The following is a 22632-nucleotide window of genomic DNA, read 5'->3' as shown; positions in this document are numbered from 1 at the left end:
TACATTTTATTAAAGAGAGACAATTATTCATTACAATTTATTAATAAGTGATAAATATTTCTTATAGATCATCAACAAACATTAATAAGATAGAAATATGAGAGGTCATTTGAACCTTTTATACAACTACAGGTAAAGGGAGATGATTATTTTTGACATGAACAAGCCACATCAATAATTTTAAGATAGAACCCTATGGTCCTAAAATGAATCTCTAAAACTAATTGGATCTAGCTTGTAACCAAATCTAGAGAAAATAAATCTAGTAGATTATCAAACTTACGATATACTAAACTTAACTCACGGCTAAATCTGAGTGTATTAAGTTTGATAACTTTCTAACCCTACGATGTTTTTGGCTCAACTCATAACTAAATTCAAATATATTGAGTTTGATAATTTATTAAACTCATGATTCATTGGACTTAGTTCGTAGTTAAACTTAAGTATATTGAATTTGTTGATTTGCTAGACTTATGATGTCTTGAGCTAAATTCGTGGTTGAACTCAAGTATATTAAGTCTGATAATTTGCAAGACCCCTCAATGTTGTGGGCTTAACTTATTTTACTAAACTCACGGCGCCTTAAATTCAATTTATGGTTGAATTCAAGTATATTAGATTTGAAAAATTACTAAGTTCATGGTGACTTGAGGTCAACTTACTATTAAACCCAAGCATATTAAATCTATAATTTGGACAAATCCAAAACTTAATTAGATTATCACTCTATTATAGGTTATATTGAATCAAATATATCAACTGATGAGTTACCAACAAAACTGAACACATTAAATGAACAATAACACCCTCGTAGCTTAACTTTTTTAATAATTGAGTTCTGACCAAGCTATTTCGAGGACTCACTCAAGCCCTTCAACGGAGGAAGCAGCCAATCCTCGTCATCATCAAATGCTTCTTTTACTCGCTCACCACAACAATCAATCAAAGCATTAAAAAGCAACATTGTGAAATAATTTTTTCGATAAAATTTATGGATATAAAAGGGGGAAAGATTTAAAAAATGATTTGGATGGAAAGTCTTTTTAGGAGGGATTGGTGACTTATTTCTGTGTGATTTTGCGCAGAAATCACGTCTCATGATTTTTTAGTTTTTTTATTGAATTTTTTTAATATACTAATATTAAAAATAATTTTATTGGTTTTGATTTTTTTAAAGATATATAGGAATAACACTTGTGAGAGAGAAAATATATTTTGACATTTTATTTACTATTTAGTACTATTTCTTTTAAAGTATATAAAACAAGTATGAAAGAAAAAATAATAATTTTTAATTTTTGACTTTCTATTTAACATATTTTCTGGATTTGCTATAGCCTGTTTATTTTTATGTTTTAAAATTATTTAAAAAATTAATTTTTTTATTTAAATTAATATTTTTTTGGTGTTTTAAAATTATTTTAATGTGCTAGTATTAAAAATATTTTTTTAAAAATAAAAAAATATTATTTTAACCTAAAGATAACAATGCAATGCATCACATGGATTATGGGCTGGGCTTGTACTTTTGCAATCAACCTGCATTAATACATAAAAGATTAGAAAGTCCTAAGCTCTAAAGATTAGCTTGTACTTTTAAAATGGACTTCCAAGATACTTAACCACTTGCATTTTAAATAAACATATGGCTAGAAAAAGAAAAAAAAAGAAAAAAAACTTGTAGCTATTTAGATTGTATTTAACATTAATAGTAGATGTTATTTTAAAAAAAAAATTTGTTTAGAAATAAATTAAAATAATATATTTTTTATTTTTTAAAATTTATTTTTAACATTAGAATACTAAAATGATTTTGAAATAAAAAAAATTCAAATTTAACAAGCAAAAACAAAAACAAGCATAAACAATTCCAAACAAAACTCAATTCATACAAAGCATGCAAGAGAGGTACCTCCATGGGAGAGAAACCCAGAAGAGGTAGAAATTAATAGTCAACAGTCAACACCAGTTGCTCGTTGTAAATCACAGCAAAATTCACGGAAACCCTACCTATAAAAATATACATCTATGAGAAAGCAAATGCTTAGCAGAAAACTAAAAGATGCACATTTTCCAGCAAAATTTAACCAAACAACACCGGAAACTGAATCCTTACACGTTTATAAAATACAATATTTAGTTAAAAATTTTAAAATCTAAAAAATATAAAGAAACCTCCCTTCAGCTATCGACGCAACAACCACCACCGCTAGTGTCGCCATCTTTTGACCCTTCCCTGAAATCAAAGTGCCTCGATGACCACCATAACCAGCAATTAAAGCATCCCCAAGTCCACCATCGTTGGGATCCTCCTCTTCCAGTGGAGTCAATGCCTCAGAATTATTTGTCATCGACATCGATTATTCCTTGGAAAAAAAATCTGTGATGCGAATCTGAGCATGTTTCATCATATTGTTGCTTTTGCGGTTGTTGGATGAAGAGAGATGAAGAAAGATGATGACAAAAAGGGAAGGGCATGAAACGAAAGAAAAAACCCAGAACACCATATTACAACAACTAAGCTCATGATAGAATTAAGAGTAAGAAAATAATGACACTGTTAAAATCTACAGCAACATGAGTCTGTGTTTGCAGTGAATCCCTGTTTTTTTTTAATATAATTTAATTCAATCTAAAATAAATAGAATTTAGTAGCTAGACTGCCCTTAAGATCACTATCTATCTGTCATTTAATTCTTTTGTTACAAAGTCCTCAAGGATCAAGCAGCCATAAAAGAACCCCGACACTATGGCACCCAAACCACAAACCAAACCACAATAAAGCTTTCGTTATTTTTAGTAAAGCGTAGGGATGATAATTTAACCTGAAGTGATCTAATCGGATCAGATGAGATTTTTTATAATCACTTTACTCAATGGGTAATAAATAAGGATATATTGTCAATATTGATCCGTGACAAGACTCTCTCTCTCTCTCTCTCTCTCTCTATATATATATATATATATATATATATATATATATATATATAAAACATAGATGAAAATGACAATATAAATAACCGATAAAATGATGTTTAGTCACGGAGAGAATATTTCATTAGTGTTTTTAAATTTTTTTGATGGTGTAGCAATTTTAAAAATAAGAGAGGATATTAACTAAAAACCCAATTAAAAAAAAAAAAAGCCAAGAGTTGTTACTCTTGTGCTTAGCGCTCTCTCTCTCTCTCTTTCTAAATGAGCCAATGATATATCATTTGTCTAATTGTTTTTTTTAAAAAAACCTAAGTAATGATGCCATCCAGCTTGGAAATGACGTTTCATCCACTATTTTTTTTCTAGTCATCTCTGGTGACTTTCAAAATTAAAGTTAGAGTTTTAAACCTCAAAAATTTAATTAATTAATTTATTTTTATTTGAAAACACCCAAAATACATGGTAGAAACGTAAATAAACTTATTTCTAACCTCAAAACACATATTTCTAGCATCGAAATACTTTTTAATCATTATTAAAACTGAAAATCTAATCAAATTTAAAAAGAAATACATGCTCTAATATACTTTTATTGGCATATTCAAAAAGCAATATCACTTCCATTTAACTCCCCTCTCCAAAACGAATCCATTAACATAAAAATCAGCCTTTCATGATCAAAACATGATCAATTGAACTTCTTTTCTCTCTTTTTTTTTTCCAGTGATTTTCTCTCTCATATCTTAATACCTAAAGACTAAAATATAAAACTCTAAAACAAAATATGAAGAAACAATTGAGGGACCAAAGCGAAGTTTTTTATGTCTTTTGAATAGTGCAATTTAAAATAAGCTTCGCTTTTTTATTAATTATGTTATTTTTTTCATTGTTGTTTTAACTTTTTTAACAATAATTTTAAATTCTATTTCTTAAAATCAATAATTTATTTTATTTTGAAATATTTTTTGAAATCTTACATTTGCAAAAGCATGTAAATAAAAAAAAATCCTAAAAAAATAAAACATGATTACATAACTTATGAGGATGAAATTGAAAAGAAAAAAAGTTTATTCAACAAGATGAAAAAAGCTAAAAATTCAGGGACCAAGAAAGGAATAGATGCCAGATAAATAGTGTTATGAATATTGAAATGTGAAATAATGATAAGTAGAAACACGGTGAAACACTAAACTCCTTTAGTTTTTTTTTGTTAATAATTAATTAATTAATGTTAATGTTAATGTTAATGTTAATGTCAATAATTGTATATTATTGATAATAATACAATACTTACCTGCGGATTGTAGACCTCTTTGGTTATATATATTTTAACAATGAAATGCCTAACGAAGTTGAGTTGGTCTAACAGTGACTACATATTTTCACGTTATGTTTGTTAATGCTGGCACACGAAGGTATTGTTTATTTTCACGGTGCATTGCAAACCAAATATAATCTTAATTTATGTTTGGTATTATAATATTTTTTACAATTATAAATTTAAAAAATAAAATTTTAAAAAAATATTTTTAATTGTGATTTTTTAAAAAATATATGTTTTAAAAAATATGTGTTCGGTTCTACAAAACCAAAGTTTAAAATACAATTATATATAAAGCCTAATAAAAAACATGTTAGTATAATAGTAATTGTTTTTCAAAATAATTTTCGCTTAGAAATGTATTGAAATAATTTTTTAAAAAATTTATTTTTAACATCAGCAAAACAAAAAGATCTGAAAATATAAAAAAGTTAATTTAAATAAAAAATAAGTAAAATATATTTTTAAATATTTTTAAAATACAAAAATAAAAATCATAGTAAAAATATGTTTTCCACATATAATTGAAAAAAATAATAATTTATCACCATACCAACCCGTCTTGTAATCTGCATGCACCCGTCTGTTCGGGCGAATCCCCGGGGATTCTTTACGTGCTGGCCAGTGGGCCCAGGTCACATTGGGAATAAAAAAAAAACAAAATCTTGCATGTATGTATATTGAAGTACTTAAACAGCGAGATACGTGTAGAAACAGCGATAAGGACAGCAATCGTAACGAGCAATGAGAAGCCACGTGTAAGATACGTGTCAAGAGAATAATGTGTATGCAAAAGAGCACGTGGACTGGAACGGGCTTAGCTCCCAGGTCTCATAAATCATATATATGCCCTTCTGTTTTTTCCTGGTACTGGTAGTGATACATAGAAACATTCGGGTCCCACTATCCCCCTCCAGCAGGCTAGCGCCAACGTTAGTCTATCTTCCCTCCCCTTAAGCCTGATGGCCGTGCAAGTTTTCTCAATGCTGACTTCGGTAAAACAGTGAAGATCTACAGCTGGTGTTTAAGAAGAAATCCTCTGCTCTTCTACCATTCTCAGTAAGGTGAAGATCAATACTACATATTCTCATGCCATCTATCTCGTTTAACTGATTTGCATTTCTTGTAATATATATATATATATAGTGCTTTGCAGTGTATTGTCAATTCGTTTGCCGGGGTAAATAGGCTTTAATATTTAATTAGAGGCTCCACGTTTCTTTACTCTTCCTCCTCGTAGGCGGAGGTAATACATAATGTAAAAGGACATTTTAAATTTTTTAAAAATAAAAAAATATTATTTTAATATATTTAAAAACAAAAGACATTTTAAATTAAAAACAACTGTTATTATGCTTTCAAAATCAAGTTATCTTTCTATTAATTATAGTAAATAAATATTGAAATCAGGCAGGGATCACTTCCTCTTTATATATATATATATATATATATATATAGACACACACTTTCACTTGAATACAACTGAGGAGAGAATACACTACAAATTAATACCCAAAAGTTTCTCCTACTTTTTTTCTTTTTTAATTAATGGGTTTTTTTTCTTAATTATTTTTCGTTAACAGTTCATTGATAGCTAGGAGGGTAATTTATATTAAGAAAAGAAAAGAAAAGAAAAGAAAACGTAAACTATATATATTAAGCAATTAACTCAGTATCGACATATATATAATGTGCTGCTGCTAACATTATACGTCATTTGACTAAGGCTGGAATCGTGAGATGACTCGAGTTAATAGGTTTAATATATGTTAATTTATATGTTGATCGGTATGATGTTATTTTAAGATTTGTATAAAAAAATTAAATTATTTTTTTTTATAAAAAAACAAGTTTTAATTTCGGTCGACTCTTACTAGTTTATTTTAATATTTTATCCAAGGTAAGCTAAATTCTAGATCAACAAATTAAATAAGGACTCAATTGTTAATTAGTTAGACTGGGTGATCTCATGCATGTTCTTAATTATGATCAATGTCCGTCACTTTTGGTGTTCTATTCATGTATATATACTATGCTTAGAATTGTAAATTGCTCAATCCATCTTGTTATTCCATATTATGACTAAAAGAAGTGTTATTTTATATAATGACTAAAAAGAATTAAATTATTTTTTAAAACCAAATCCAATTTTAAACCAGCTCTTACTGATTCAAGCTAAGTTCTGAATCAACAAATTATTGAAATTAATGACTGAAATTGACTCGTTGATTAGGTTGGGTGATCTCTAGAGCAGCTTAAATCACCAGATGACTCGCTGGTTAGGTTGGATGAGATTCATCTTCAAAATTATTATCCATTTACATCACTTTTGGAATTGGAAATTGCTCAATCCATTTCATATTATGACTTGGAATTATTTTAGATCTAGAAGGTACAATTCATGCACAATATTTGGACAATTTTTTCGAAATATTGGAATCCGAATAAGTATGCCTCTTCCAAGAAGGAAAATTAATTGAATTTCAATTCGATAAATAGTACTACTTGTTTTTATTATCCTGTCCTGTTTTCGGTAAGGAACACGCGACTCTATTTTCTGAATGAATGGAGATTAGGAGAGTGGTGCTTCATTCAAATGATCTGTGACTTCACCATGTTTTTGTCAGTTCAACTTGCTTGCTTTCATGTCCTTTTCTTCTCCATGTCTTCTTCAGAGTATCCCAGTCCCAAAAGGATAATAACCTCAGCATTCACAGTACTCAAGAGACTGCGCTAACAATCTTTTCTGACTAGTTCATCTTCAATGTTTACAGAAGTTCGCTTCAACTTCCACTCAGAGAGGACACAAAGATTTAAGAAGAAAACGATGGTGGTAACAGAATCAGAGTTAAATTCACAAGGTGAGGTCGAGTCGCCATTACAACCGGACCAACAACAAACCAAGAACCATGCATTCTCGTCTCTTGGCAGACAATCCTCTATTTACTCCCTCACATTAGACGAGTTCCAGCACACTCTTTGTGAGAGTGGCAGGAACTTCGGTTCAATGAACATGGACGAGTTTCTTGCCAGTATCTGGACTGCCGAGGAAAATCAAGCCACGGCTACTTCTGCCAACATGAGCGGTAACAATCAAATCATCATCGACAACAATGCAAGCCAGGTTTTGAATGATCCATATGGTCATAGAGGCGCATCTCAGCAGCCCAGTTTGCCTAGACAAGAATCACTCTCTTTGCCAGCACCTCTGTGTAGGAAAACAGTGGAGGAAGTTTGGTCTGAGATTCATAAAGAGCAGATAAGTACTGGTGCTGAAAATAGAGGTGGCAATGTGCAAAATCCCAAGACTGCCCCTCGTCAGCCGACTTTTGGGGAGATGACACTAGAGGATTTTCTGATCAAGGCAGGGATTGTGAGGGAACGATGTACTGCGCCATTTCAGCAACAACAACGTGGGTTGTACGAGAGTAACAACAAGAACCGGGCTGCAGCAACAGGTTTCGTGGCTAGACCTATTTTAGGCATGGCTGCGGGGGGTGGGGGTGGTGGTGGTGTTATGCATCAAGGCATAGGAGAGTCATCTGGTAGGAATGGTGGTTATGCTGGGAGAGCAGGGAATGGTGGTGGGTATGGGCAGGGTCACGGAGTGGGAATGATTGCACCACTGAGTCCAGCGTCATCAGATGGAATGGTTACTAATTTTGATAATTCAGGAAATCAGTTTGGGATGGATATAGGGGGGATGGGACGAAAGAGGATTATTGATGGGCCGGTGGAGAGGGTGGTAGAGAGGAGGCAACGGAGGATGATCAAGAATAGAGAGTCTGCTGCGAGGTCTAGAGCTAGAAAACAGGTACCCCTATTTTGGATTTTCTTCACGGATGTTTTTATGGAACATGCATTTCACTTAAAATGAACCAAATCTAGCGCATCTGTGAATCTATATTTGATCTTCAGTTTATATATACATACATAACGAGGCCCACAAACAAATTAGCCATTGAAATTGCTCCTTTCTTAAATGATGGATGAGTATCTTCGAATTGAGTTAATGCGTCTTCGCCCTTGTTGTTGATTGTTTTGAACAGTAAATCAAATACTCTTGATCGCTAGAAATTAAAAAATTGGTGTTCTTCCAATGACATTTTCAGGAATAGCTGAAGTGTAGGTTGCCTGACAGGTGCATCTGTCTGTCTGCTAGAAATCTAGGGAGATGATATGGATTTCTTAAGAGCACTTAAATTATCCTGTAATTAATCACAGAGATTTGATTAAATGCTTACACTTCAGTCTTCAACATATACACCATCACATATATTTGTACGTTTTATAATAATTTTGCCTGTCCCACAGGCCTATACAGTTGAACTAGAAGCTGAACTGAATCAATTAAAAGAGGACAATAAGCAGCTTAAACATGATCTGGTATATATTTCTATATTACTCCTCTTAGTATTAATTTGTATGATTATTTCTCAATGATGATTCTCTTACTGATCTCATCTGTGAGCAGGCAGAGCTTGAAAGGAAGAGAAAGCAACAGGTATTATGATTACGCATGCCATTTTTGCGATTCCATTTCTAGTTATGATTAACAACAATGCTCCCCTTTCCTTTCATTTTTCGAGATTCATGACGTGGTAACCTTGAGACTGTTCGTTGGTTCTTGATTTTTATCCCTTAAATCTTAAGTGCAGTATTTTGAGGAATCAAGGATGAAAGCGCGCACGAAGGTCCACAAGACTAAAGAGAAACTGAGGTTGACGAGAAGGAGCTCGAGCTGTCCGTTGTGATGGCAAGTGAAAGTTTAATCTGCGAGTCGGTTTTTCATGAGTATTATTTGTTTTAGATCTTTTTCTTCTTGTTTCTAATTTCATTCTCTGTGTCGTTTTCAGGTTTTCATATCAGAGGGATGTAACAAGATACAAAACATCGTGCTATGAAGACATTGAGGGCGATCACAAGCTCAAGGAAAGGATGTGGCATTGGAGAGAGCAGCTCCGTAGTACAAGCATGAAATAAGACAATTTCTTTTTTTTTTTAAAAAAAAAAACTATGATCTAAATTTCGTTTGGTTTGTGTATTTGTAGTTGTTTTGTCCCGGTGTTAACACAAATATGTATTAACCAAAAAAAAAAAGGAGTTTAGTGTACATAAAAATAACTATAAAAGGGAGCGGAGAAAGAGTTTGCTGCCTGTATTTTTTAAATTTTTCAAGGAGTTCAGTGCTTGTATTTTTTAATTTTTTTAACACTCTTTTATACGTTAAAAAAAATATTTTGAATAAATTAAACAATACATAATATGATAATATGATGTGTATAGTTTAATTAAAAGTCCAGAGGCATTTTGAAAAGCTTTTAACAAAAAATTCAAGATTAAAGTTGACGTTATGAAAAGGTTCCTAGTCAGCAAATTTCTAAATCTAAGAATGACATCAAAGTTATCTGGTTAGATTTGTTCATGTATATAACATTATTCATGTACATGTTTCTGTTTTCATTTATAAAAAGTTAGTGCGTTAAATAGATACGATCTAGTAAGTTATGTCTAAGAAGATTGAGTTTTAAACGAAACTGTTTGTGATCCCTCTAATATTTTCTAATAACTTACTTAATGAAAGTATTATTCACATGATACTATTTTTATATATGATATAAGTTATAAATGAAATGATGATAATTGAATAAATCACAATGAAAAAAATAAGGCTTAGCAAAGCAACCTAAAAAAAACATATGATTGTTGAAGCTAATATCAATGAGGTTGATTACCTCGCTAATAAAATTTTAAATATGAACATATTTGTTGTTTTTAAAGTCAACCTGATTATACAATCCTGAGTAGTGGTGCGTTGATATTGGTGCTATAAGACATGTATATGCCGAGAAAAAGATGTTTTTTACTTACAAAGAAATGGATGGAGAAAACCTATATATGAAGAACTCATTAACCTCCAAGGTAAGGTGTTAAAAAGGTCATACTAAATACAACATATGAAACGTTTCTCACCCTCAATAATGTACTGCATATTGGTAGCATTAGGAAGAACTTAGTGTTTGGTTTATTGTTGAGCAAAAATAGTTTTAAGATGGTGTTTGAAAGTGATAAGTTTATACTCTCTAAAAATGATATATTTACAGATAAAAGGTATCATTGTGATAGCCTTTTTAAAATAAATGTAATGACCATTGTTACAATTGATGAGAATAATAATAAGATTGTCTTTTTTTTTTATCTATTTGAGTCTTATAATGTGTGGCATGATAGGTTAGGTTATCTGAATTATAATTATATGCAAAGGTTAATAAACCATAAATTATTACCAAGTATGTGTGTGAAATTTGTGTAAAATCAAAATTCACAAAACCTTATTTTTAAATAATTGAAAAAAATAGTGAACCTCTAGATTTAATTCACTCAAATATTGGTAATTTAATATTTATGCAAACTAGAGGTGGAAAAAAAATATTATAATATTGTTATAGATAATTACACAAGGTAAAGCTATACCTATTTACTTATGAGCAAATATAAAGCTCTAGAAATGCAACATTATAAAAATAAAGTTGAAAGTCAATTTAATAAAAAGATATATATATATATATATATATATATATATATATATATATATATATAATAAAAAGTGATAAAGATGAGAATACAAAGCGTCATTTGATGGATTTTGTTTTCAAAATGATATTATCCACTAAATTGTTGCTCCTTATTCAACACAACAAAATGATATTGCGCAATGTAAACCAAATATTAAAAGAAATGATGAATATCATGTTGATAAGTTTGGAAGCACCTTAAAACCTTTAGGGAGGATCAATTCTAACTACCAATTATATACTTAACAAAATACCCTATAAAAAGTTAGATAAGACACCATATGAATTGTGGAAAAATAGAATAACTTCCTATAAATACCTCAAAGTGTGAAGGTGTCTTGTAAAGGTAGCAATATTTGATTATAAAAAGGTCTAGATAAGACCCAAGACCATGGATTGTGTATTTTTCAGATATGCATATAATAGTATTATATATAAGTCAACTATTGAGGATATTCATCCTAATACTATTAAGAAATCAAGAAATGTTACATTCTTTAAAAATATGTTTCTATCAAGGGAAACACAAGAAAATCATTCATTTAAGAGAATAATTAATGCTAGCTTAAGTAATCAACATCGATCAAAATATGATAAAGTTGAGCTGAAATATAATAAAAAGGAAAAAAAGACCAAAACATTGGGTCCTGATTTTTAACATGCTTGTTAGAAGATAAACTTTAAACCTATTTCGAGGCAATACCCTGTCCGAAAGCTTCTTATTGGAATAAAACAGTTAATAATAAAATTAAATCCTTTATGAATAATCATTCATGGAAATTAATGAATCTTTCTCCTAAAAGTAAATCTTGTTCCTCTCTTTATGCACTCGAATTTAACCCCAGTACTTATGATGAAATTAATATTGTAATGTGCAATGGTGCTTATCATGCATAAAAACCATAAAACAGAGAAAAAAATTTGAAGATGTGAACCTTTCATGATCTTGATTAGCTAGAATTTATGTTGGGTTCTTTGTTTCGTATTGCTCTAATGGTTGCAAATCAAAAACTGTTTTCTTTTTAATTTCTTGTTATTTCTCTTTTGGGTTTGATGTATAAAGTTGATAAATTATTTTTTATGACCATTTATATGCTTATATTTCTCATTATTCCTTTAGGAATGAAATTTTTTTCATGTTAGAATTTGTTTTATAATAATGAAAAATTTCATAACTTACTTGTTAAAGACATTGATAATTATTATGTAATGGTGATGGGGTGTAAGTTGTCACTACGGTGTTGGTTTGATAAGAAGATTTATATGTTTTGATGAGAAGATGTGTTATTTTTATAAACCATGGTTTTTTAGTAATTAAATGAAAAATAATGAAAAACTTGTAAATAATTAAAGTTTTTTTGTTGATTTTTTTTCTATCATTTAAAGTATTATGTACATATAAAGTTTATGATGGTTTCTATAATTTACAAAACAATGGAGGCAAAGTGTAAAATATAGTGAATGATAAAATACTAAGGATAATTTTCACTTATTATTATCAACATAAATAAAACCATAAACTTATTAATACAAAAGTAAAAATAAAAAATGAAAGCATCTAATAAGGATATAGTCTAGTAATTATTATTATTAACAAAACAGTAAAGGGTATGGATAAATTATTGTAGTCATATCACACAAAATACTATTCATTACTATAATGTTTTTTTTTAGTTTTTATTTCAATTTCATTTTTCACCAACCCAATTTTTCATTTAATATTAAAATGTTTTGGGGTTATGCTTTATAATTTTTTTTATTGGATTATATATCGGTCTCATAAATTTATTTATTTATCTTGATATCAACCTTCAATGTTAAATTTACTGGAATCAGGGTTTCATGTATTTTTTATTGATTTTTATTAATTTATTTTGATCTTATGATCTAAATCACTAATTTAATATGATAACCCGAGGTGAGTTGGATCATTTTTTTATTGCTTTTCTAATTGATTTTTTTTTTATTTTATCATTTAACATTAGGTTGATTGGAAATTAAACTTCATAATCTTTTTCAATTTTCTTTCTATGGGAATATCCTGATTTCATTACCTTGATCACGAGTTTGACAAATTAACCCGAGTTGACCCAGTTTTTTTTAATTGGGCTTCATAATTTTTTTCTATTTGCTTTCTATGAGGTTATCTCAATCTCATGATCTAAGTTATGAATTTAGTATGTTAAATCAAGTTGACTTGTTTATTTTTTGGGTTTTTTTTGGTTGATTTTTTTTTCAATTTCACTTTCCAACAATTCAATCTTTTTTTTTATTTAGTTTTTTTCTTTCAATTTCATCATTTAATACTACATGGTTTGGGAATTGACCTTCATAATTGTTTTTAATTTTTTTTCTATATATTTATCTTGGTTTCATGAATTTTTTTTCTCGATTTCAACCTTCGACATTAAATTTGTTGGAAATAAATCTTTGTAATTTTTTATATTTTTTTATAAAATCATCCTGGTTTCATGATTCAAGTCGTAAGTTTAACATGTTAGCTCGAGTTGACCCATATTGTCTTTTTTTTTAAAGTTATTTCATCCTTTAATATTGAATTAATTAAAAATTATGTTTCATGTTTTTTTTTTATTTTTCATGAGGCTATCTCAATCTCATGATCTGGATTATTAATTTGATAGATTAACCCGAGTTGACTTAAATAGATTTTTTTTAATTTCATCATTCAATATTAAATTGATGAGGAATTAAATTTTATAATTTATTTTTATTTGTTTTCTATAGAGTTATTATAAATTCATTACCGGGATCAAAGATTTGATAAATTAACTTAATTCAATCTAATATATCACCATCATATTAATTAAAAACAAATATAATCCAGTATTATCTATAATTATAAAAAAATATAATTCAATATACAATATATCTTAAATTTATATTTAATTTTTTTAGTATAAAATAAATTAGCTAGGATATTTTTTTTACATTAAAAAATAAAGGGATCTCAGTGCAGTGTATCAATAATCTAGTTACTACCGACATTAATTGCAGGCTACAGTAAGAACCAGAAAATTAAAACCCTTGATTGGAGTTCTTTTTTATCAAAAAGAAAAAAAAGAAGGAAAACGAACTGACCGCCCGATCTTTTTCGGCTCATGGCCTAAACTAAATCTAAGCAGACAATGGTTGAAGAGAAATCTCAAAGGTTTTTGCTCTCTGTGCTTAACCACCCATATGGGTCGTTTTCATTTAATTTTCTGCTGCTGCTGCTTTGCATGTTTTTATTTGTCTTAGCATTATGTAATTAGTGCTGGGTTTTGCTCTTGTAATTTGTCTTTCAAATCTGCTTTTATTTGTCTTTTGATTGTCTTGTATGTTTTATGGCGAGCAGGTAGGTATCCTACTTTCATTGAATAATTTGGCTCATCCACGTCCTTTTTTTCTGGCATAGAAAAAAATGGCAGCTTGTGTTTCACCATACTGTACACTTGGTGATAGTAGAAAGCCGATAGGGATGTTAAGTGTTGTTGGAGCGAGAATGAGAGTGTCAACGGAAAATCATTTGGGGATGGGGAGATTTGGGTCTCTGAAAATGACCGAGTCCAAGTCCAAGTCTAATAATTTACCCCAATGTATTAGTAAAATCCCCGAACAATATCAAAACAGCAGCAGCAAAGACCCTTTTCTTAATCTTCATCCCGAAGTATCAATGCTTAGAGTTAGAGGTGAGGAGGGGAACAACAAAGTAACCACCACCGCCCCTGCAAGGAATGGCTCTAGTCCAAGTAATCACAATGTAGCCAACATAAAAGTCATTGGTGTTGGAGGTGGAGGCTCCAACGCAGTCAATCGCATGATTGAAAGTTCAATGAAAGGTGTAGAGTTTTGGGTTGTAAACACAGATGTTCAAGCCATGAGCATGTCTCCCGTCTTCCCCGAAAATCGTTTGCAAATTGGTCAGGACCTTACTAGAGGTCTTGGAGCTGGGGGTAATCCAGAGATTGGGATGAACGCTGCTAAAGAAAGCAAACAAGCAATAGAAGAGGCAGTTTATGGTGCTGACATGGTCTTTGTCACCGTAAGTTTAATTTCTGTATTCTACAATTTAGTTTAATTGCAAACTATGTTTTTATTGACAAAGATGCTTATTACCTATTTCGTTCCCTGCTACTTCTTTTCTCTTCAACATTTCATAGTAATATTGTAACTTAAATTGTTGCTAGTCATTTGTTTTGTATCCATGTGGGGGACTTTTGAGATGGCATGCATCGAATAGTGTTGAGTTTGTCTTCTAACAACGTTTCTTTTAAGCACCAACTGCAATTGTCCACTAGTTGGTATGTAAATGACTAGCTCGTACTACTGGTTTAAGTCAACCCATCTTTGAATGCATATTTTGTTTGAATTTTTGTTATGCAATGAATGTTGTTCTCATCTTGTATAACTGCTCTCTGTGCAACAGTCTCCCACTATTGTAGCTTCATCTTTTTTCCTATATTATTGTAGCAGATCATAATCTCTAGGTTTTAGCACACTCTCCATTAATGTCACATGCTCACATATCTCCATGCTGTTGTCACTTTAATTTTTAACGTGAATCCAAGCATTGTCTAAAAACTCTAGAATCTATTTGATGCTATTATTGCGCTATAAAATACATAACTGTGTGGCATGTAATGTACCACTGGATTTGTCTTTGCACTTATACTCGCTCTAGAGTGTTATCGGGCTCGTCTAAAATATAAAAATGCTTAGGATAAGGACCAAGCATGCCAGAAGCTGAATACTGTGATATACTTTGATTTCTTTGCTTTGTTTTCTTACTTGGATAGATATTTGTTACTCTCTTTCTTTTGCATTCTTGCTTGAAATTTTTAATTTGGGAACTTCGTATTTGAAGGCTGGAATGGGCGGAGGAACTGGTACTGGTGGGGCTCCTATAATTTCAGGTGTTGCAAAGTCAATGGGTATATTGACTGTTGGTATTGTCACTACCCCATTTTCTTTTGAGGGGCGGAGAAGGGCAGTTCAGGCCCAGGAAGGAATTGCAGCTTTGAGAGACAACGTTGACACACTGATTGTCATTCCAAATGACAAATTATTGACTGCTGTTTCCCAAACTACCCCAGTAACAGAAGCATTCAACCTGGCAGATGATATTCTGCGACAGGGTGTTCGTGGTATCTCTGATATCATTACGGTATTAATGCATACAGCAATTGCTTTGAAAACATGATGTTTGATTTTTTTTTCTATTATTATTATTATTAATATTACTATTGTCGACACACAAACATGTCTTGGAACCTTGGTTTGCTGCTGCGTCTGTCATTTTGCGGCCCTTGTCATAATAATTGACCTTATTCCTTCTAAAATTTATTGGAAGGGTCAAAACAATATAAGTTATGTGGGTACTTCATAATGCATTATTATGAAGAAAAAAAATTATGCTTTTTAACTAATCTTCTGCAGAAACAATCTGCTGTCTTCATTTTGGAAACTAAGCTGCCCTATAAAGTTAAGATTATCATTTGGATAGTGATGCTCAATAAAATTAACAGTAATGACTTGTTACAGACTAGAAGGCCTCATAAGACTGTACCTCCTAATATTTGTGTTCTGCGTCACCAAAATGTAGAATCTTAGTCATCTTGTTTGAACTACCTGGTGTCGTGGATATGTGGCAGAGAAGTCATCTTGTTTGAACTACCTGGTGTCATGGATATGTGGCAGAGATTGTTTGGAGTTGAATCGTGTCTTGGGTGATTCCAAGCAGGTCGGCTGTTTGTTATTGGTCTCTTTTGTGGGTTTCATTGGGGAGAAAAACTCTAAATTTATATGAAAGTTTACTGTTGGTGCAGTCTGTAGGTCTGTTTGAATGGAGAGGAAGGTGAGTACTTTTAGGATTGATTACTGTTTGAGCCAATCGTTATGGCCTTATGGGAAACCATCAATTGGGTTGAGGATCATCTTCTGGGCTGTTTTCATGGATGTCTTCTGAATATTATTTCCCTGCTGTCAATAAGGTTGTTTTCCTTACTTATCAGTAGTTTCATGCAGCGGGGCTTTTAGGGGCATTTCCTTAGCTGATATTCAAAGGGATTGGAATGCCTTTTTGGCTTCTAGCTTTGTTTTTTTGTTTTGCTGTTTTAGATGATGAATTATTCTCCAATTTACTATTGCACATTTACTTCTTCCAAATATCTTCTTTTCTATTATTTATCTGGAAAAAAAAAGTTCAAAACTGGTGCCTTGGCATGATACATTGACCTCTGGACATGTCTTGATACCATTGAGGTGCAAGAACATAAAAACTGTATGAGCATTCTGTGGGAAAAAAAGATATGTTCAATTCATTGTACATTGATTAGGTAATCAATATGATGGTTATTCTTCTGAATATCATATTTAGGTTTCAAGGACTGTGTCCTTTGTACTCCAACTGGTGTTGGTTTCATGAATTGCAGGTTCCTGGATTGGTGAATGTGGATTTTGCTGATGTGCGAGCTATAATGGCAAATGCAGGCTCCTCGCTAATGGGGATAGGGATTGCAACTGGTAATTGTAGCTGCACATCAGAATGTTTCATTTCTTGCCTTGGCTTGGAAAGAAAATAACCATTGGGCCTCGCACAGAAGCAGGCTTACTCAAAATAAAAGCTAGGATTCTCAAGTCCTAAGGTTACAGCCTAAGTTGTCGAGAGATTTAGAGAAAACTCTCTAGTATTTTATTAAAAGTATGAATAGTCTGAATTTTAATATCAAAACAAACTAGATATCCTTATTTATACTAGTTCTAAAAATACTTTATAAGAAAAGATTTATAATTAAAACTTACATAACTAATAGAATCCATCTAGCATTAGGGTTCCGAACTTGTAAAATACTCATTAAACTAAAAGTCCTAATGTAAATAGGAAAAAAAAATCCAAATATAAAAGGTAAATAAAGACAATCCCGATCTTTATTTAAAGGCCTTCTTGATTTGCGATCATCATGAAATTTTAACCCTATAGTAAACAAAGCCTTCAGAATCTTTTGTTCAACTATAAGCTTGATCCAACTGTTGGATTAAAAAGTTATGCTTGATTTACCAAACTGTATTTTGGACTCTTCTTAACCGTTAATGAAATAATGCAATAAGCATTATTATGCCAAGAATATTGAAGAAGTTTCCCCATGTTAGTTATATCCAAGGCATCATCTTATATAAATTAGAATGAAACTTTAACGTGCATCCATGAATCAGATGGCTAATGTAGATGGAGGAATACCTGCTGGTTCTTTGATGTATACAGGCAATGTTTTGCCTCAGTAATGCCTTTACAAGAGAGGGGGTAGATTGGTTAGTAATTTGAGAGGATTGGGCATTCTTAATGGGATGGAATGTATCTGATAGACTAGAGAATGCATTGCTCTTAAGTAAAATGTGAAGTGTGAGAAGCTACGACATCCTCACAAGAATTCTGGGTAGGCAGTTTTGATTGTTTTTTCACTAGTCTAAACGTCATTTTTCTCCAAGAATGTGTGTCCTCGGTAGATTTCTTGGATTAAAGTTTTAAGCTTTAGTGGATTTTGCTAGCAAGGACAGAATCCAAATTTCTGTATACTCAAGCCAAAAAAAAAAAAAAAAAGAGTATCATGGTAATTTTGAGACTTTGTAGGAGGTACAGTTTTAACTTTGAAGGTATCTTAATCTTCAATTTCAGAATTCATATACCAAGTCTATTTAGCATTGAGCTCAAGTCCCACTGAGAAAGGTCAAGGTTGATGGATTGTCTATAATGAGCCCCACTCTGAGCTTACCAAACCAAATCTTCCAAATCATCCCATTAGTATAGGATTATGTTTCAATTGCAATTCCCCCCTGAGGTTTGCAGGTTTTGCCACTTGACCTCCTACACTTTTATTTTTAGCTGTTCACCCTCCTAAAATTTCAAATCCGAGTTCACCTAGGAAACTGGTTCAACAACACTGAGGTTTTTTGTCATTAACCATCTGAGATTTGGTGCATTTTCTATTGATCCTTGTAGGTTCTGATTTGGGGACATTCTCATATAGTTTCTTAGTTTTGGTGTTTTTTTATGCTTAACATAGAAAGAAAGAGCGACTTTGTTATGTTAAAATCCTGATTCCCTTAAATTACATAATTTCTAGATGTGCATTAAAAAGTTTCTAATGAGATAATATGCATTTGCTTGTACACAGTTAACATTGTTTTCATTTCCTCTTACTTTAAACTTCAGTAATTGATGATGCATTTGAGAGCAAATGAAATTAGATGGAATCGAACTCTTCTCATGTTGATGTTTTTTAAAGATAGCAATGTCTGTTATTAATGATGAATTGATTGCTGAAGATGCCCTCTCAATACCAATATACTATTGCTCAGAAAGATGGAGTCTGGTCAATTCTCAATTCATGGTTCATGCAAAACCAATTGTTTTCAGATTTCTTGTTTCTCTGTAGGGAAATCAAGGGCAAGAGATGCAGCATTAAATGCAATCCAGTCACCTTTATTAGATATTGGCATAGAGAGGGCAACTGGAATTGTGTGGAACATAACTGGTGGAAGTGATTTAACTTTATTTGAGGTAACTTTCTCCCCCCTCCCTCTCTCTCAGATTATACTAGTAGTGATGGATGATGGATTTGAGATTTGTGTCCTATGTGGTGAGCTAGGGTTCATTATGTACAGTGGTTGAATGAAGCTTGTTTAAGAAGAAATAAGTGAACAGTAATTAGGTTATGTAGCAGCAATACTTTTAAGCAAGAAAGAAAAGAAAATAGAAGAACAAGACAAAGGAGATGAACTTTAGGCACCAAACCTTCAAGATAACTCGAAAACTCAATTCTGTTTCATATTTCTACCCTGCTGAAAATAAAACATAGCATCTCTATTTATAGAGATTAGGACTCCACAAAAGACTAGGAAAGGAACGGAAATAAACTATGAAAGACTGAAACACCAACTTCCTGAATAAGTCTAGACCTTCAAGTAATTGCAAAAATTAATAAAATACCCTGATTCACGGGAGCATACTGAAATTACAATTCTCCTCCCGCTTACAAAATAACCCAAGACTGAAATTCAAACCCTTAAATTAAGAACTTGGTTTTTGGTTTTCAAATATTAGATAAATCTTTCCTTAACCATAACTTGAGCGCATCATCAGGTGGACTCAATCAATGTCTATATCTATCTCATGACTCAAACCTTGTATGCATATTCTGACCAAAGTCCATGTAATTGCACATTTTCTGTACGAAATCCATATAATAGCTAGTTGTATGAAATCCAGTCACTATAGGTCATGTAGGAAATTTTGCAGCCAGAAGGAGCTAATCCACCTTTTTCTCAGGGACTACATATTTATCTTGTGTGCAGTGGTTGCTGTAAAAGGAGCATTCTCTGGCCATTGATTTAATTGTTCAAGCCTCAAACAGCAACCACCTTGCTCAAATGAAACCTTTTTCCTATATCATCTCGGGCTGAAACTGTGGATTTTTTTTCTATTGCTCTCCTTTGTTTAACAGTGCTTTTTGAATTGAGATTAGAGAATTCAGTAGTTGTGAGGTTCTTTTTGTCATTTGAATCCAGATTTTTTTTTATCCTAAACTGCATTAATAATGTTAGTAGTACCGTAGATAATTACACGGCAGAATCCTAACTTATGTTGTGTTTGCTATATATCAATGTTGTGATCGTGCTTTACTGTGATTGATATAATCATCTCCCTCTTCATAATCCTAAAGATTTTCATATGACAACTGCAGGTAAATGCTGCAGCAGAGGTTATTTATGACCTTGTAGATCCTACTGCCAATTTAATTTTTGGAGCAGTGATAGATCCATCACTCAGTGGCCAAGTAAGTCTTTGCTTTAGCAGGACTAGTGTTAGTGTCAAGATCTTTACTGTTGCTGCCATTTGGGTTCGTAATTAAATGGTTCGTTTAGAGGTAGGAAATCTTGGTGTGGAGGACAGTTTTTTTTTTTTTTTCCAGATTCCCCCATTAATCACTCTCACTCAGAGAACCATGTGCGCGCGCCTGTCCTAACTGCTATTATTCCGCCCTGCCCCTGTTTTTGGCTCAAGGGCAGGCATTGGTTTCGCATCTGGCTATCAAGCAAAGTCCACCCCTTAGATTATGAATTTTTGTCTACATCTCAATGGCTCACTTCTTTCATCCTTTTTGTTGTTAGCTATAAACTGTGACGGAGAAAATCAAAATTTTCCCAGTTGTCTTGCACATGCTGACATATAAAAGACCTGAACTCCATGAATCTGAACTCCCTGACCTTAATCTTTATTTGTTTTACTGAAGGTAAGTATAACTCTAATTGCAACTGGATTCAAGCGTCAAGAAGAAAATGAAGGCAGGCCTTTCCAGGTGCTGCTCTCTCTCTCTCTCTCTCTCTCTCTCTCTCTCTCCGTGTGCACGCACGTACCCGTGCATTTCAATAATATGGTTAGTTGCAATCGAAATCCAGGCAAGTCAGCTAGCCCCAGGAGAAGTCACCTCTGGAATCAATCGGCGACCTTCCACTTTCACTGAAGGTGGTTCAGTGGAGATTCCTGAGTTTCTCAAGAAGAAGGGTCGCTCTCGCTATCCCAGAGCTTAAGTTATATATTCTCGCAAGGCATGCCGTTTTGGGATTTGAAATATATATACATCTGTAGGTATTAGCATAGCGCTCTCAGTGACTTCAACGGTGTGCGCGGACTGCATAGCATCCATATTAACTAAATGTTGCAGATTTCTTTGCACTGTATGTATATTCCTATCCTGAACATACTGTTCTGCTTCCTTCACAGATATTTGAATAAGTTGCAAGAATTCTTCTCTGGCCACAGCTCTCGACTGTCTTGTGCAGAGCTTGTGGCTGAGCTGAAGTTGATGCCTTCGTTAAAATGATCCATTTACTGGGTGAAATAAAATGGCTATCATCGAACAGTAACCCTGACCAAACTACTTCAAGGATCCACAAAAGCAAGTGAAAGCTAGAAATCACGATAATAATCAACCTAGGATTTTTGGGTTTTGTCTGAAGAAGATGATCCAGACCTGAGTTTGTCAGCCATTAAAGATAATGACCAAGTAAAGTTCAGTTACGGATTGAAATTGCTAAACGAACATACTTGAGAGAGAAGACACGAGGCGATGAATGTTTCTTTAGTTTTGAAAGGATACTCGGCTGAAAAGTTGTGAAGGTTTTGGAGTTGTGTGGGTGCATTTCTGCAAGGTCAAAGATGTTTGAAAACGAAAAAAACAAGAAAAAAAAATAAATCATTCAAAGCAATTATTTTAATTTCAGTGTTCACGGACAAGATGGTTAGGTTGAAAACTGTAATAGAACATAAACTAGATAACTGTCCGTACTTCGCCAGTTAAAATTTTGATTATGAACTTAAAATTTGATGTATATATTCAATAAAATAAATTGAAAAGTTGCTATAAAAAACATGACGACTCTCTCTCCCCTTGTTGTCTTTTGATGATTTTATTTATTATTTTCCAATTCAGAAACTGAAAATGAAAAAAAAAAGTTTTGAATTAAAATGATGGATAAAAAAATAAAAAGGACCAAATAGTAACTCTGCCATATCCCCAAGGCAAAATACGGGGAAAAAGGTGAGGACCATTTTGAAGTTTTTTGTAAATTGACTTGCCATTTAGATTATTTCTAAATTTTGGCACTCTAATTTCCAATTCCTCCTAAACTATAAAATTATATTATTATTTGTTTAGAATAAAATATTAACTTCACATTGAGATGTTTTTAAAAATTTATAATAACTTCATAAAAAAATATAAATAAATTACAAAACATAAT

General features: G+C 32.0%; 2 protein-coding genes and 1 long non-coding RNA gene across 3 annotated transcripts; all 3 read left to right on the top strand.

The window, feature by feature from the left end:
• The first annotated feature begins 5150 nt into the window (after positions 1-5150).
• LOC133687836 (protein ABSCISIC ACID-INSENSITIVE 5) lies at positions 5151-9030 on the top strand. The gene is made up of 5 exons (XM_062107168.1): positions 5151-5322; positions 7033-8072; positions 8573-8644; positions 8733-8762; positions 8917-9030. Exons 2-5 carry the CDS (start codon positions 7086-7088, stop codon positions 9010-9012), a joined length of 1185 nt encoding a protein of 394 aa, XP_061963152.1. The 5' UTR covers positions 5151-5322; positions 7033-7085; the 3' UTR covers positions 9013-9030.
• Positions 9031-13844: 4814 nt separating this feature from the next.
• Positions 13845-21756, top strand: LOC133689986 (cell division protein FtsZ homolog 2-2, chloroplastic). The gene is made up of 8 exons (XM_062110112.1): positions 13845-14002; positions 14189-14875; positions 15698-15997; positions 17265-17355; positions 19266-19390; positions 20574-20666; positions 21123-21188; positions 21289-21756. Exons 2-8 carry the CDS (start codon positions 14255-14257, stop codon positions 21418-21420), a joined length of 1428 nt encoding a protein of 475 aa, XP_061966096.1. The 5' UTR covers positions 13845-14002; positions 14189-14254; the 3' UTR covers positions 21421-21756.
• LOC133689987 (uncharacterized) lies at positions 16005-17199 on the top strand. The gene is made up of 2 exons (XR_009841373.1): positions 16005-16573; positions 16659-17199. It is a non-coding gene; the product is annotated as an uncharacterized LOC133689987 (long non-coding RNA).
• Positions 21757-22632: the final 876 nt, after the last annotated feature.

Source organism: Populus nigra, chromosome 3 (genome assembly GCF_951802175.1).
Source record: "Populus nigra chromosome 3, ddPopNigr1.1, whole genome shotgun sequence".
Classification (NCBI taxonomy): domain Eukaryota; kingdom Viridiplantae; phylum Streptophyta; class Magnoliopsida; order Malpighiales; family Salicaceae; genus Populus; species Populus nigra.
Note: the sequence above shows the minus strand (reverse complement) of the source record. Positions and strands in the feature narration are given on the sequence as shown.

What these genes read in the sequence shown, in the direction of transcription:
- LOC133689986 (XM_062110112.1), top strand. Translation starts at nt 14,255, where the DNA reads ATGGCAGCTTGTGTTTCACCATACTGTACACTTGGTGATAGTAGAAAG. An exon ending in CTGACATGGTCTTTGTCACC is followed by an intron (nt 14,876 to 15,697) that starts GTAAGTTTAATT and finishes TCGTATTTGAAG; the next exon opens with GCTGGAATGGGCGGAGGAAC. An exon ending in ATGAAGGCAGGCCTTTCCAG is followed by an intron (nt 21,189 to 21,288) that starts GTGCTGCTCTCT and finishes ATCGAAATCCAG; the next exon opens with GCAAGTCAGCTAGCCCCAGG.
- LOC133687836 (XM_062107168.1), top strand. Translation starts at nt 7,086, where the DNA reads ATGGTGGTAACAGAATCAGAGTTAAATTCACAAGGTGAGGTCGAGTCG. An exon ending in AGCAGCTTAAACATGATCTG is followed by an intron (nt 8,645 to 8,732) that starts GTATATATTTCT and finishes ATCTGTGAGCAG; the next exon opens with GCAGAGCTTGAAAGGAAGAG. An exon ending in AAAGGAAGAGAAAGCAACAG is followed by an intron (nt 8,763 to 8,916) that starts GTATTATGATTA and finishes TCTTAAGTGCAG; the next exon opens with TATTTTGAGGAATCAAGGAT.